This window comes from Pteropus alecto, unplaced genomic scaffold, assembly GCF_000325575.1.
Source record: "Pteropus alecto unplaced genomic scaffold, ASM32557v1 scaffold14, whole genome shotgun sequence".
NCBI classification, from domain to species: Eukaryota; Metazoa; Chordata; class Mammalia; order Chiroptera; family Pteropodidae; genus Pteropus; species Pteropus alecto.
Window position 1 is genome coordinate 9,061,696 of NW_006436810.1, and position 17,069 is coordinate 9,078,764.

A 17,069-nucleotide genomic window follows, 5' to 3' on the forward strand; every position below is an offset into this window, starting at 1 on the left:
ATATTTTTTTATTTTCAAAAACCAAAACATCAGAAATTAACAAGCATAAACAAAAATGTAAAACCTTTTTCTGAGTCAAAAAACTAAATAAGTACTTCTTTAATTTCTAATTTCTACTATCATGTTGATATGAAACAGTCGAATCCAGTGCTGCAAGCCATGTTTAATGTGTATCGTTGTCTTTAACAACTCCACTCAGTTGTTAATATTTTCTAAAATGATTGTACAATATCCAATTTAAGTTGCTGGAAAGAGAGAAAATGCAGTTGGCGACTTTCCTGGAAGATCCTCAGTATCAAGACCAATATTCTTTGCATACAGAGATCATAAAAACATTTGGTAGAGTTGGACCTAATGCAGAACCACGGTTCCGAGATGAGTGTAAGTTGCATTTTTCTACGTTTTTCCCTGATTTGTAATGTAATCAAAGCCAGACATTTCTCCAAGCATTTGTCATGCATTAAAGCCTTTCTTCACTTTATCTTTAGTGTGCTGAAAGCTAAAACTGAAACGGTTGGTTGTTGTGAATTGCTCGGTATTACTATTACTAGATGTCTTTTTATACCATATACTGATTACTATAAGATATATGAAAAGTAACTCAATTTCAAGTTATTTTAAAAACATTTCTTAATCACTGTGCTGCCTTATATTTAAAGCTAATTATTTAATTCTTATTTTTAAAGAAATTTTTATGTGTTTCTGGATATATTTTCATGAAAAATATGCATTTCTTCCACTTAGTATGCCATTCAGCTGTTATGTATTATTTTGTTTTAATTCACAGCTTGTTAACCTGTGAAATGGTCTGCATGATTATCTGCTAAAACATTTCCTCTCGTTTCTATATTTTTCTTGTTGTGGGCCTCAACCTTTATAGCAACAATTTCTTTGGGTGGCATCAAAGCATCCAGTAATTATTATGCTAGACATATGCCAGTTATCACTGCTATAACTTTAATCTTTTTATTTTTAGCAATTTGATATGCTGTATAGAGGACTTCAAGTTTGATTTCTTAAGTCAATTTGCTTTCTAGTATAAAATTAGATTCTCCCACAGACTAGTTATTGCATATCCAGCCCGGTATTTTTTTTTTTAATTAATTAATTTATTTTTTATGGTAACATTGGTTCATGAAATCCAATAAGTTTCAACTGTACACTTTAACAGTAAGGCATATATATATTTACACTGTGTATTCACCTCCCATAGTTAGATTTCTTTCTGTCACTACCAGCCTGGTATTTTTAAGATAAGATTCTTCAACAAAAAATATTGTTAGGATTTGAATTGCAGTGTTCAAAAGATCTGTTGAGGTCATGAACATTTATTGAGCTATAGAAACACAATCACGAGATTATTTTTCAATGAATAACATGAGGAGAAAGTAACAGTATTTTATAATTAGGTGACAGAAAAAGGTTTGGTATTTCAGTTAGCAATAGGGACAATTCCATGTGTGGTAACGTCTGATTTGCAGGCAATCCTAGTAAAAACTCTGAAGGTGCTTTGCCTAACTCTGTAGAGGCTGTCATTGCTCTGAAGCTGTAAGCCTTGGCTCCTGGTCAAGGAGTAGGCTGAACCGGCAGTGGGTCTTTGGTGTGCACCACACTGTTGAGTTAACTCTCTAGAACATGATCAGACCTTCCTGAGTACATTCAAAAGGAAGAGTTTCGTGTCTCAGAGAAGAAAGACATTTTCATAATGGCCTCAAAATAATAATTAAAGGCTGGCTTGCAAAAATATTGAGGATAGAAATTTCCACTGCTTGAATAGGTATAATAAACCATTGTCCCGTAAGCCCTCTACAACTTAGTGTGTACCCAAGAAGTATGTCTTATGCAGTCTCCTTCCACATGCTGGCACAACCAGACTTTTTTTTAAGACAAAATTTTTTTTTCTTTTGTACTTACTACCCACTCGAGTGACTTCCTTTTTACTTTCCAACTTTACCCCAAGGAATTTAATGTTCTATATTAATAAGATTAATGTAGATAAAAGTAAAAGTAGATATTGACAAGGATACTATATTGTTATCCATCTATTTATAGACACTTCCCTTTAGGAGCATAAGGAAAGGACAGAGAATTCCTTGAATTCTCTCATGGGTGGTAATGTCTTCCTTGGAGTGGCATTTTGGATATTTGTTTCTCTGTTTCTTAGAGAATAGAGGACTTTGGTTCTTCCAATGGCCTTTTTTCTTTCCCAGTTCTTAGTTATAAGAGGACCTATTGGTCTTGATTTTATTTCACGGGTCATTTGTTTTATCTGGAACATGATACAGTTTTTTGTTTATTTTCAAAAGCTTTTTTATTTTGTAAGGCTCTCTGAAAATGTTCAGTCATACATTGGAGATTTTCTAACCTGGCAATTTTACATTAGATTAGTTTTATTTAAAGTTCCTTATTTCAAATCAGAGTTCATGTACAAAAAGAAAGGATAAAAGTACCTTTACTTTGGCTGTTAGATCTACCTCAGAATATTTTTTGAAAATTTACTTCTATTTTTATAAAGCCTCAAATTGATTTATCTTTATTTCATTTGCAGTTTTTAATCTTTGTCCAGTCTACCCTTAAGACAAAGGCTTCTTAAGACAAATGCTTATATTGTATATTTCCTATTTTCCTTGACAACTGATGGTCAGTTGTAGAATTATGCACATCTAGGTTATTAGATCTTTCAGCCATTTATCTCCGTCAGAGGGGTTCGCAATTAAGTGAATTAATTGGTACAGATGTGGTAGCCTAGGATAATACATATGTATATAATAAAATGTTGAATTCTGTAGTAAATTTCTGTCCGTCTTCTGAGATTTAGGAAGATCCTTAATTACAGCCTTTAACTGTTTCTGGACTAACGCTGAAAGTAACTTCTATAGATCTCTTTTCTAGTTAAGAGGTTTTAAGGAGATAGGGTGCGAGGTGGTTATTGAGTTTCTAAGAAAAATACTGAGGAAAGTATTGCTTGTATAGGAGGTCAGAGAAGGAGCAGGAGGTATAAAGAGGCCATGTGTCAGCAGACAAAAACGTTCAAGGAAGGTAAGTTTTAAAAGGTTTGGACAGAAATAAATGAGAATTTTGAGAAACTATCTTAGAGCTACCAGTAGCTCTTTTCATTTTTTTTTTTTTTTTAGGCGAGGCAACCCTCACAGATTGCAAGGACCTTGTCAGTTTACAATCCCTTATTTTTTTATTTTTTACGCCTACAGCACCTGGTCTTCCTAGGTGCTCTCCCATCCAAGTACTAGCCAGGCCCGACCCTGCTTAGCTTCCAAGATCAGTCGGGATCAGGCTTGTTCAGGGTGGCATGGCCGTAGACACCAGTGCTATTTGACATTGGTCTTTGCTAAGAATTTGAGAAACTAAAGCTAATAATAATTTCATAAAATTATGAAAAAGAATATGCTACATTTATCTTTTGTTTAATAGGAATACCTGATTTTTCTAAAGAAACTTATTTATAAAGATAATAGTAACACAAGAGGTAGGTTATTTATATTTGTTTATTAGTTTTCATTTTTCAAGTTGGAAAATTAAATTACAGTGAGGCCAAAGACATATACAGCCTCATAATTAGGCTATAGTGACAGTGCTATAATATTTCTCCTAAATCCCAGATCACTATCTTAAAAAACATGCTTTCTTCCCTAGTAAGAGAAAGCAAGCATAGGATATGGGTAATCTTTTGAAAATCATCTAGAATTAAAATGAAATTTTATAAATTAAAATGAAAAATTAGTTTTTAAGATGTATATTGTGTGTGCATACTTTGGATAAAAATGTAACAATTTCTTTTTCTTTTTTTCCAGTTGTTTTACCACATTTGCATAAGTTAGCTTTGGTGAACAACTTACAAATTGTGGATTCTAAGAGACTGGATATTGCTACTCATCTTTTTGAAGCCTACAGTGCACTTTCCTGTTGTTGTATCCTTGATTAATGTGTATCTATATTTATATAACAGATCTTAAAGTGAACATCAGTTGCTAAAGGTTAAGAAGAATATCTATCTTCAACTTAGATACATAAGGATTGCAGAAAACCAAAAATTTGATTTGATTTGCCTCACTCCTTATTCTGGCCATCTCATAATTTTACAAGATAATTTTAAGTCCTCTGTACTTACATGTTCTATATTTTTAAAAACGCTGACAAAGTTTTATTTATGTCAATCGGCTATATAACTGAGTAAAAAATGAATTATAGCTGAGGCTTCTGTTAATCAAAAGGAAAACTGGTATGCGTCCTAGTGTTTGGGTTTTTCAGTGAATGTTTAACCGTCTGTATCCAGTGGAATACTGTGAATACCTCTTACAGAGATGTCACTCATTGAAAAAGTACAGTGCCGATATGGCGAATCATCTGTGGTAATGGTAGAAGTGGAGGAAAACTCAGAGAGATATCTAACCGATGTCAACCACTGCATTTTACAGATTATTAAACGAAAGCATGGCATTAGTGACTTTTTCTGGGTTTTTTTTTTTTTTTTTTTTTGCTCTGGATGAGTTCCCATTGTTGATCAAGCACATTCGACTTTTTCTGTTTTTTTTTTTTTTTTTTTTGTAATTAAAAAGCAAAACTAATGACGGGAACAGAGAATTTTAGCTATCTTCTTAAATGTTCTTACTATCGTAGGCCCCGTAAAAGAAAACTAAGAAGGAAGTAAAGATAAAGATGGGCAAAGTGAGTGAACTCCAGCTTCTAGGCTTGCCCGTTAAAAGGCAGGTGAGTTCAAGAAAGGGGGAATTAGAGATTAAAAAAAAGAGTGAAAGGCTAAATACTCAAACAGAACTATAAAAGTAGATGCTAGACAACATAATCAGAATTATGATGATGACAGAAAAAATGGCAGTAGAGAGAGGTTTCTAGTGACTCATTGGAGAAGATAGAGGACAAAGAGAGAGTTTCAATTAAGACAAATATTTTTCAAAATGCCACTAACACTCATTGGCACTGGATTCTTGACTGGAATGTTCCAATGGAAGGTTATTTTTTTGGTTAGAATAAATCAAATAGAGAAAGTAGAAACTTAGAGCTATTAGTTAAAGAGCTATTTGTCTTTTTAGAAATGTTAAAACTTGCAGCTGGATGCATGGTTGAGAGCATTTCATTTTGGAAATCTACTACAGATTATTCATCTGAATGATGTAAGCCATGTATTTTTTGTAATACAGATTATACAATGGGCAGAGACACCATATTTTGATAATATTGTACCTCAGCTATCCATATAACTGTAATTATCCATAGTCCATCTTCTATAAATTTAATTCCACTAAAAGGAGAACTTATTATCATTCTTGATTTATCTCGTTGGTATTTTCAACTTACAGAAAATAGAGGAAGCAAAAAAGAGGAAATGATATTCTGAATTAGCAAGGAAGAACTGTTTAGTAATGGAGAAGTGACAGGACCCTTACAAGAAAGTAATTATGGCATCTCAGAGTTTGTATTTCAAAGAAAGAAAATATTGGTATATTTATACCTGTTGCCTAGACTTTTAGAAAATAGATGTTTAAAAACTGAAGCAGAAAGTCCTGTACATTCTTAAATAGCGGAGAGTTTCTAAAGGAATATGCCCCAAGGAAAACGGGAAAGTCAAAAGATCAAAAACGTTAGCTCTGTAAAGCTAAATTTTCCAAGTAGGCAAGGCAGCAGTTTCTAAAGCACATAGACGTCTGTATAGAAGGAATATTAATGTGTGTTTAAGTATGTACAGAATATTACTAGAGTAAATACAGATTAAGTCTTTACACCAGTACAGTATGGGGAAGAACCGTCTTAACAATAGACCCTGTTCAAGTACTAAAAATGTTAGTTCTGCATGAGTCAGAACCTGCACTTATGTCAACAGGATGGTGTGGCCACTATTAAAGTCACTTTGTCCAGACCCATTCGGCTGTTCTGTTGCATTCCGAGCTCATAGAACACAAGAATGTTCCTTTCTACACTGACACGATATTTTAATAAGGGCCATGGAAAAGCTATAGTATTTAACACTTGGCATAGTAATAAGTCAAAAAATCATTTTTTAAAACAGTTTTGAAAGAATTTAGAAATGTTTAAGTTGAGGAGAGATGACTTGGGTTTGGAAACATAATTCAAAAATTATTTTCAAAGTTATTATAGAAGAAAGATTGGGCACCTATAGGGCACACCTGTAACTGAGGCACAGAGGTCACAGAGCGGCCGATTTTATTAGGAAAACTTTCTGACTGAGCTATCTACAAGTGCAGTGATATCTCTCATGAAGCTGTGTCTGTCACGGTTAGCATCAGAGGCCTAATGACCACCATTTACAGATGAGATAAAGGCAATTCCTAGTACAAGATAAAACTAAATGACCTCAATGTCTTCAACACTTAAGAAAGGCTGACTCCATGGGCGAAAGGGAGGATCAGTTAGAAAAAGAGAAGGAGAATGAATTCCCTTTTACCTCCAGATAAGGCCGTCTTCAGTTTCTCAGTCCATGCCCATATTTCTCTAAATGAGACTTTTAACTACTGATCCGAAGATCACTCACGTTTAGATCTTGGTGGTACTTTCTCCATATCTGGAAAATAAGACGACATAACCGTTAGGTCGCAGCCCTCTATAGGGATTTGGTTCAACCAAATGTCTAAATTTTTAGTGCTGCCTATTTATGTCACTTGTTTATAGGAGCCTTGTTTACAAACAACTTTTATTTATAACTCTTTTTAAAGCCATAGTTATATATTATACTGATTTTTTTTACTTAATGAAGTTTATTAATTTTTTTCCCACAGTAACTCATCTTTATAATGGAACTCATTTACTGGCATTTTTCACTTGAATACTGTACATTAAATAGAACTATTTTTAAATGGCTAACAACTATGATAAGTTGAGAATGTGTCAGGATTGATGTGAATAAACAAGGTGAATTATTTTCTTTAAAAATGGATCTGCTTTTCCTGATTCATTTGAATGTCAAAATAATCAACTAAAACTCAAAGAAGACCAGGAAATGTAATTAGTACTAAACTTATATTATTATAGTAAAAGCTCTCTTACCCAATTCAATTAAGGCCAATAGTAAATCAGTTTAATAGGATGGTTAAAGCAAGAAATCAGAAGAATGATATATACCTAAGATAACTTATTTTAATTTAAAATACATAAATTTTCTTTTACCAATATTTTGATGTAGAGATATTTCTTCTGTTTGAGTCTGATGATTAGAGTTAAGCATCATCTTTCTTAGATAAACTATATCTATAATTAATAGTCTATGATTTTCAGTTTAAGTTTCTTTAAAGAGGATCCAGAAACATTTCTGATACTGGGTATAGATTTTTCTAGTTACATACATAATTAAACGGCAGCGTTTTAAGCTATTAGCCTTACCAGTTTTTTATTCCTCAAACTGTCAACTTAATTGTCATGGAAACATCAATTTTCTTTTTATATTTACTTCATACTCATTTAAGTATACAATTAAATAATTTTTCACAGTCATTTCATATGTTTATATAATATAATTAAATTGTGTCATGTTACAATAATAGACACCACTGACATAAAGAAATGGGTGGGAATAGACACAATTGACTCTTAAGAAGTAACTAACTCAACAAGTGGGAATCACACCCAAGGGGAGCCTGTTTGCTCTAAGTGATCCACATGCCATCAGCATTATTTAAGAGAGCGCTTTCTTTGTATTATTCTGTTGTTCTACTGGACTTACCAGTTTGTTTTTTTAAATTCCCTTAACTGCATTGTCTCAAGTCATTTCAGAGGATTTAATGGTTAATCACTTTTTACCTGGTCTCAGATGCTTACGGACCGACATGGAACATCTTTCTCCAGAGCATGAGGTAAGCTGCTGTGACAGTAAAGTTGCTGTGATTGTCGGTGTTCATATCTTTAAACATCTCCCGTGCAGACTTCTGTTCCTCGTTCTGCGAGGCGCGATAATGATACCTGTGCTTAATTTTTTTAAAATTATAGATTAATTTATGAGTTATGAGATCTTGAGCAGCTCCTTTAGCATCTTTGAGCCTCTTTAATTCTGTCAAGTAGAGATCAGATACTCTTCCTTCATTGAATATAATTAGAATTTAATAAGGCAATGCACATGAAATGCTTCTTATCTTTAAAATGCTATACAATGTTATCTCTGACCATCAACTTTCTTAGAAGCAAGATTTCTATTTTCTGTTTCCTCATAACTTTCATTTTGCTTATCTTCCTGTTTCCTCCAAAACTTTATCATTTATTTCTTATTCTATATCTTTAACCTGTCTTTCTACACCTTTTTTTTAATATCATGGTTGACTCTCCCTCTTAAAGGAAACAAAACAACAAAAACTTCGCTTCATCCCTCTCCCAGCTCTTTTTCCTCCCATGAGTCCATACCCACCGTCTCAGCTTTCACTGTCAGTTGGTACATCTCTCTAATCCAATGAAACTGCGGCCCCTAAGATCACTGGTGATCAAAGCCACACTGAAAGGATATTTTTCACATTCGATGGGAGCGTATAGGAGCATATACGCTTCTCATCCATAGCTTTGGCAACACCTAGTATTCTTAAGACTTTTTCCTGATTATTGTCAAACTTGAGCATCCTTTGTATGTGTATTAGTTAGGTTCTTCAGTCAAAGCCTGTTCAGGTATTTTGCCCATTTTTCATTTGGGTTGTCTTTCTGTTATTTCCTCAAAGTTTGTTAATGTATTTGGAATACCAGTATTTTGTCAGTTTTGTGTTTTATGAATCTTTTTCAAATTGTGATGTCTTTTCACATTTTTCACATCTTTGAGCACTGATTCTTAATTTTGAATAGTTAAATTGATTCATCATTTCCAAAAGACATTATCCCCTATACGTTCTTCTAAAATGCTTAAAGTTGTATTTTTACAATAAAAATCTTAATCCATCTAGAATGGATTTTTATGTGTGGTATGAGATAGTGCTCCAATTACATTTTTTTTTCTGTATAGATAATCATTTGCCCCATTATTGTTTATAGAACAGTTAATCCTGTTTATGAATGAGCAGTACCACCTCTATCACATATGGAGTTTCCATATATGCGTGTGTCTATTGTTAGGAAACATTCTTTTCCATTGGTCTCTTGGTCACTTATTGAAACAATGATATACATTCTTCATACAGTGGCCTTGTTAAAAAGTCCTGAGATCTCATAGAGCAGGCACAACACTGTGGCCTTTTTCTAGAACTGTTTGTGACCCTTAACTTTTTCATGTAAATTTTAGTGTTATCTTACCAGGTTCCAAGAAAAATCTCATTCAGATTCTTATTGGAATTGAATAGAATCTATTAATTAATTCAGGGAGACGTCATCTTCATTATTTTAAGTCTTCTCTCCAGAATATGCTATTTCTTACATTTATTTAGATCTCCTTTAATGTCTTTCAATAAAGCTTTATAGTTTCATCTGAGAAATTGTTATACCTTATCTCTGTAATGTTAAATTATATATTTTTAACCCTTTCTTGCTGTCGCATAAAAGTACATATAACTTTTATACATTGAAGTTATATCTAGCCAACCTGAGAAATTTTTTTATTATTAATTCTAATAGTAAAATGTCTATGGATTTTTTGTTTATATTTTGTATGCAGAAAAGTCTTCTGCAAATAATATATTCTTTTCTTTATTTTTTTTTTTGTCTTACTTTAGGATCTGTATTGCTGTCTCTTTTTCACTTCCAATGTTAATTTGTTTCTTTTTAAAATAGTTTTTGATAGAGATTTATTGATTTTATTAATCTTTTCAAATATTGAACTTTTGGCTATATTGATTTTTCCCTGTTTTCTGTTTCATTGATTTCTATATTCATCTTTATTTCCTTTCACTTTCTTTAGGTTTAGTTTTTTTCTATTTTTCTAATTTCTTAAGGAAGAAGCATAGATTTCTTACTTTTTAACTTTTCTTTATTTCTAACACATGAATTTAAGGCTGCTCGGAAAACTTCTTTGTAAATTGTAACGTTCTTCACTTTGGCCTCCTAGTACCCCTAATCTGACTCAGTGTTCTTTCCAAAGTCCTTATCACTTTCTAATGTATGATTGAATTTACCTCTTTTTTTGTGTGTTTATTGTCTAAAACATAAGAGCATAAGCTCTTCACAAGGAAGGAATGTTGTCCGTTTTATTTGCCGCATTCTCTATGTCTAAAAAGGTGCCTGGCACATAGTAGGTTACAGTAAATATTTGTTGTTCAGTGACCTCCATGTCCAAACATAGGCCAAGAATATTCAGGAAGGCCATTCAGTTTCTGGTGTGGTTGCCAGCAATAGGAGCAGCAGCTTCTTAGATCCCTCCACCCTTTCCATCACTCACTCAGTCTCCCTGCAAAAACGATTTTAACTCTTAGACTCCCTCCCATTGTATTCCTGACTATATTTTAAAGTTATTTCCCCGCCTAATCTAGCAATCTAATGTGAATTCCTTTAACAAAATAACCTGCCAAAACTTCAAATCTTTAATTCACATATCAGCTTATGGGAATATTAAAATTTAACTTAAAAACTTTAGATCAACCATAGCATTTCACTGTGTCAGCTGGATTTCACTAAAGTCATTTTTTTTAATCAGGTTATTTTAAGTTCCATGATAAAAGAATGTGAACAAAAAGTAGAGAACAAGACCGTCCAAGAGCCTCAAGGGTAAGACATTAATTCTTTTTTTAAGGCTTCCTGTTAACCTTAATTTCTCTAAATTTTCTATTTGTGGATATGATCTTTTATTTTGTGTTATTTTATAGTCATTTATTTGGAAGACAAGAAAATTCTTTAACAGTTCGCAAATGCCAGTCTATAAACCATCTACTTCAGAATTATCCAAGGAATTAATAATTCGGATCTCTACCCTGTTCTCCGTACCTGATTCAGCCTAGAGATCTGTATGTTTAAAAGCTGCCAAAGAGAGTCTGATACATAGCTGAGTTTGGGAATCACTGGTCAAATAGTGCCTTAAAAATTTGTGACAGGAGTTTGTAAGATGTAACTTAATGCACTGCATAAAGGATTCTAAATTTGTTATTGTTCTAGTCACACGCTTCCAATTAGCTGATCTAATCAGAATTCAAAGATTTCAGTGGAATTAAAATCTGAACACAGATGTGAAAAGAGTAACGCTGGGCATTCAGGAGCGGAAGTAATTTGCAAACAGACTATATACTCTTAAAAAAAAAACCTTGAGCAGTTAATCTTAAATGGACTGTGTTACATAAAGAGCTCAAAGGTGTTTCCTTTATAAAGCTGACTGCCAGGAATGTATTGAATGTATTTCATCTATTAGGCTGGGTGCGCACGTGCACACACACACACACACACAGAGCACACACTTGCCTCCTCCTGTGTGTCAGAAACCCTTTCTTTAGCCTCCTAGGGTGATAGGAACTCTTTTACCATTTTAACCATAGAAACTTAAAACAATAAAAACCCTTGGATAGGTTTCTATTCTGAATACAAAATCCATAATATTATGCAAAGCAAAGCAAATACTTCTGTTTATTGATCATACATTAAATATTAAGATTATCTGGTGCCTTATTAGTTTCAAATGTGAAAAGTTTTGGGACAAAATTTAGAAGGATTATATACTAAATTTAGAAATTTTATGAATTAGCATGCAGGAATTTAAAAAAAGAAAAGTATTTTATTTTAAAAAACTTATTTTAGAGAATTTCAAATAAACATAAGAATAAACAGGTAACATAATGAATTTTTATGTACGCATCACTCAGCTTCAACAATGATCAACTTATAGTCAATTTTATTTGATTCATACCCCTACCACTTTACCCCTCCCATATTCTGGTATGTGTCTCTAAAAGATACCTTCAATTTTTAAAAACAAAAACACAATATCAGTGAAAACAAGAATTAGAGCAAAAACAAGAATTAGAGTGCTGTGTTTCTTGAATGCCATGCACATTTTATCTTGTAGGTAGTAAGTGGCCATGGAAGATTTTTGAGAAGGGGCGGAATATGAAGAATTGATGTTTTTTCAGAAGTTAATCTGATAATACAATAAGACCAAATTTAAGACTCTTGGAATAATTCAGTTGTACAGTATTGGCAATGGAAATAAAAATAAATGATAGAGAAATGTGTCATAGAATAATATCACAGGATTTAATGATTGGTCTGAAATGGAAAGAGAGCCATTATATTCACTGTCGGGAAAAGAGAAAAAAAAATGGTAGAACCACTAGCAAAGAAATAGAAATTTTGACTTATTTCTAAAGATAGAGTGTGAAAAATAGCTTGAGATGTTGACTCTACCTAGCAAACGATAGGGCCCTCAGGAAAAGGGTTGCGATTCAATGCATATTGAATAAGGAGTTATTCTTATGGAGACGATACTTGAAGTTTTGAGAGTAAGTTTTGTCATTGAAGAACCAAAAACCAAATGCGCAACCTTGTGGAGGATTACTTTGTGGGAAGAGAAAGTCAGCAGGAGAAAAGTAGTCAGAGACAAAGGGAGAGACCAGAAGAGCAATGGGAAGAAGAGATTGTTAAGATGGGAGTTGTGTTCAGGTATTTAACTGAGAGATTCTCTGTGCACACCTTTAAAGACTACACAGAACCAGAAGTCTTGATGACAGCACATACTTTATCTAGAGAGTCAATGGACATCTGTTGAGCTCCTGCACCCTGCCACTCATTGCCTTTGACATATTCAGACATATTCTCTTATTTAGTCCTCAGGATATTTTGCAATAGGAATTGCAGTCTGTGTTTTACAGGTGAGGAAGCTGAATCAGAGATCGAAAGCATCTTGGCCAAAGCCACAAGGCCAATACACTGAGTCCATTACAGCACAGTTGTTGGATCACTGAAAAATTATACTTGATCGATATTCTGTTCAGTAGTGTGATAAGTCAGCCATCTTTAGTACTTGATTCGATTGTGTTTACTCCCTACTCAGAAGGTTGGTCAAAAAGAAAGAAGAAATGGATATGAAATTGTTGATTGAAACCAATGCAACTTGCAATTGAGGACATATCCCCTTCCCCCAAAAAATAATAATATGTCAAAGGATTGTTATTAACACAGTATAGTACGATTTAATGTACTCATTTGTGAAAATAGGGCTAATATCTTGCAAGGTTGCTCTGAGAATTAAATGAAGTGATGCTGATAAGCGTAACTACTGACACTCACACCATGCTAGTATGTTCCTGGCACAGCTGATAAGCACTTTACACTTGCATAATCCTAAATAGCCCTCTGAGGTATGCATTTAGGCAGAATTATCAGCATTTTACAGACGAGGATTACATTACAGATGGGATTGAATAACTTGCCCAAGGTCACACAGCTGGTAAATGACAGAGCCCAGGTTCAGTCTCATTCCAGACTTGCTCCTAACCACTGCACCGTACTGCTCCCTTTACTACGAATGATGAACATCGCTCCCAACCAGGGCATAAAAACTCGTCTCTATAAATATTCGTTTCCCTTTCATGATACCAGTTCAGAATGTATTTCTTAACATCATACTACAGAAGAAATGAAAAAAATGGATATTTCAGTTTTAAATTGCTTCATATGAATTTTGAAATTTCTTTCCTAGCTCAATGTCAATTGCTGCAAGCTTAGTGAGTGAAGATACAAAGACCAAGTTTCTGAACAAAATGGGCCAGTTGACAACATCAGGGGCCATGTTGGCCAATGTGTTTCAGAGAAAGAAGTAAAAGCCGGAAGGAAGCCCCCAGTAAACACTACGGTGGACCCCAAGCAGACCCCAAGCAGACCGGTTCCTTGTACTTGAAGTACTTGCCTTTTTTATTTCTTTGTTTTACGTTTGCATTATAATTTTATCCTAACGTCCAAAGATATTTGCACTGCTTTTGATTATTGCTGTATATCTGTTAATTTTGGAGTTATATCTGTGGAGATAGACAATTGAGTCGACAGTCTGTACCAAGTCCCTCTTTTATGTTCTTGTCTTTCAGAATAATTTTTATATATATACATATATATATATATAGTGAAGAGTTGTGTTTTTTTTAATTTTTGGATGGGATATTAGCAAATATCTGTATTATACACTAAGCTATTACAATGGTACTTAAAATAATGTAAATTCGAAGTCATTGTTATAAAATAATAAAAGCGGAGATTACTTAAGTATTTAAATTATGAAAGAATAATGCAGACTTTTTATTGTTTCTTAACTGACTAGAAAGAGCCACCAGCATTACTCTGTGCCTTTCGGACTTTAGTTTGTGTGTCTGTAGGAACTGTGTGCATTCCATTCACACAGTATTTATAATACTGTGATGAATTTGAATTACAGAGCCTACAGTAATTAGATAATAACGAAACCTTCAGCATTTCAGAGCTCTCGTGACTATTCTTTAAGTGCTATTTAAACCTCCCCAGCACTTACATGCACGTCATGGGCTTACCTGAGGAAAGACAGCACATAGCGTGAGGAGAGGTGTAACCAAGGTGAATTTCACAAACTGGTGTGTAGTAGATTTAAATATTCAAAGTAAATGTAAGTAAGAAGAGCTAATAAGTGTGAACATTTTTCCCAAATATGAAATACTGAAGAAAATACGGTTCGAATCTGAAATTTAACGCTTATTTATATAAAACATTTTATTTAAGATATTTTCTAATGGTTTTAATTTCAGAGATTATCTTTTCATTCTGTGTTACAGAAAAGTACCGAAAAGTTAAGGACATTTGGGGGCAGCTTTTTTCCCTCTAAATTATAAATGACATCGGCTAAATTGTTATTGGTTAGTTAACACCTTGTCCCCTAAAGTCAGTGATTATTCTTGTGTTTGATATGTATTACATAGAGTCTTAAGTCAGTGTACAGGTCTACTGAAATATGACAGTTGTCTATAAAGTAATGCAACTTGTAGAAAAGAGTGGTACCAGATGTAGAAGGGGATGATGGGTTTGAGGGGTTAATGTGAGGCCTTTTTGAAAAACAGATATTTTAATAAAGAGAATTCTTGTTTGAGCACAGTCGATGCGCATAGGTGATTCTCATGTTTGTTGTATAAACTGGTTTAATACACTTGAAGCATAGTTGGGTTACATTCACTTCCTGGGAAAGCTACCTTACCACACCTTCAAGCTTATAAATTGCTCTGGGCAAAGCCATTTTAAAAGTTCATTCTGAAATTATTTCTTTTTAACTACAGTGAAATGATTGATAACTAACTAGTCTTTCTGGAAACTGTTGGATAATAGGCATTCTGTCAAAAATGTTGATCTATTATAAATAAAATGTTTTTGCATACTTGTTTTTGGCTATGTGTAATTATTTTCATTTCAAAACACTACATCTTGTATCCAAGCAAAAGGAAATGAGAAAGCATATATTCATTAAAATGTACTAATATGTTATTTTAGGATTATAATCTATATGAATTACCTATTTTAATTTACTACAAAAAGATTGCTGCTGTAAAATTACATTTCAGAGGTGATTTAAAGGAAAATGTTTAAACTCTCATTTGTTTTGAACAATAGTAGAGTAAGTATGTTTGTTCCCAGGTAAATAAATATGAGTATTTTTATTGTGATAATTTTTATTAATTTGTGAATCCATTTATCTAAATGCTAATGGTTTTTTTAAATGCAACAACTAGTGAGATACACATTTCAAGTGAGTCTCCTTTATTATACTGTTAAATATCTAAATGTCAGTAAGACATAACATTTATTTTTAGTAAAATATGAATTCTTTAAGGACAAGACAGACACTAATCAATGAGATTGAGTGTGTTCTTCCAAAACAGGCCACAAAACTCCCATGCTTTTTTTAAACAAGTGAAAATGGTACGAGTTTAAGAATTCACTTCACAAAAAACTACTTTTGCGAAATAATGAAAGGCTAATTTGACATTATGCCCATGTTTCAAATGCAAGCCAGAGATTTAAATTTTTCGTAAATCCAGAAGTGCCATAGTCACCAATTTTGCTGAATAATTGCAAAAACAATGCTTGAATGGTAGCAGTATTTATCTCTGCACATAGGTGTCCTTGACTTTTATTCATTTACATCAGTCACCTTTTCGAAAGATTACTTTGCTAAACATCGAATTGACTCAGAACCTGAATGACATTTTAAGGAATTTTAATGGGATCTCAAATCACGGTGCTATGAAATTTCTTAGAGAAAACAAAAATTGGTTCAAATAAATAGTCTCTGATAAAGTTTAGAGTAAGGCAAGATTGGTATGTATTGAATTGTCTTTTCATGGCCCCAATTTTTAAGATAACCTATTTGGACCACGATTTGAATTTCAAGGACCTAACTTCCTCTAGATACTATCTTGTCGATCTTTGAACTGTGATAGTTAACTACAGCTAACATTTTGTACTGGTATGGATTTCTTAACTATTTTTTGTGTAAAGAATGTATATTTAAAAAGCTTTGTAATTAGCAATTTTAATTCCTAAAATTCTCCAGATCGGCTAAGTAACAAAATCCAACTTTATGTTGGATGTTAACTCTCTTACAAGCAAACTGAAATAAATTTAGCCTTTTGTATGAATAGACATGTGCTTGAAAGTTCTAATGTAATTTTGCAATGTCCTTGTTTTTGTTAATATTTTATTTCAGTACTTTAAAAAAAACATTAAAAATATATGCTACTGATCAAAAATAATAATTTATCTGGAAGACCTCTGCACATTGGCAAAATAATTGGATTTTGACTGTTTTCATGCTACATAAGGATGTTCTGCGTGCCTTACATCTGAGGAATCAGCACTTTAATCATAATCTCAGAGTGGCATGTCCAATCATTCATATTTTTCCTTTGGGACTAATTGCAAGAAACTGCTTTGATTGCCTTCTCTATGGTTTATTTTGTTTGCATGTTTAAGAAGAATCTTAAAAATTTGTATTCACTGTAAGAACAACCAATTATAAGGTACAAAACAATGTATGTAAACTTAACACAATATTAAGAAAACTTTATTGTTTTTTTGATAGTATATAAATAATTCCTTCAGTTCATCGTGATGAGGAATATAAATTACTTGCTTTTCTCTAAAGAGTCTTCAATAATGTCTGGAACATTTTGTCCACAGCATTTCTA

The 17,069-nt window shown here is 33.0% G+C and overlaps 1 protein-coding gene and 1 pseudogene across 2 annotated transcripts in view; one reads left to right on the top strand and one right to left on the bottom strand.

The window, feature by feature from the left end:
- Nucleotides 1-14,985, top strand: part of KIAA1468 (KIAA1468 ortholog) — a 95,279-nt gene extending 80,294 nt beyond the window's left edge. For both annotated transcript variants that reach the window (XM_006913714.3, XM_006913715.3), the window contains exons 25-29: nucleotides 243-381; nucleotides 3,810-3,926; nucleotides 7,750-7,838; nucleotides 10,583-10,653; nucleotides 13,571-14,985. In XM_006913714.3, coding sequence (XP_006913776.1) covers nucleotides 243-381; nucleotides 3,810-3,926; nucleotides 7,750-7,838; nucleotides 10,583-10,653; nucleotides 13,571-13,691 — 537 coding nt within the window. In that variant the 3' untranslated portion in view covers nucleotides 13,692-14,985. The remainder of the gene's footprint in view (nucleotides 1-242; nucleotides 382-3,809; nucleotides 3,927-7,749; nucleotides 7,839-10,582; nucleotides 10,654-13,570) is intronic.
- On the bottom strand, nucleotides 3,201-3,319 carry LOC112481364 (annotated as a pseudogene).
- Nucleotides 14,986-17,069: the final 2,084 nt, after the last annotated feature.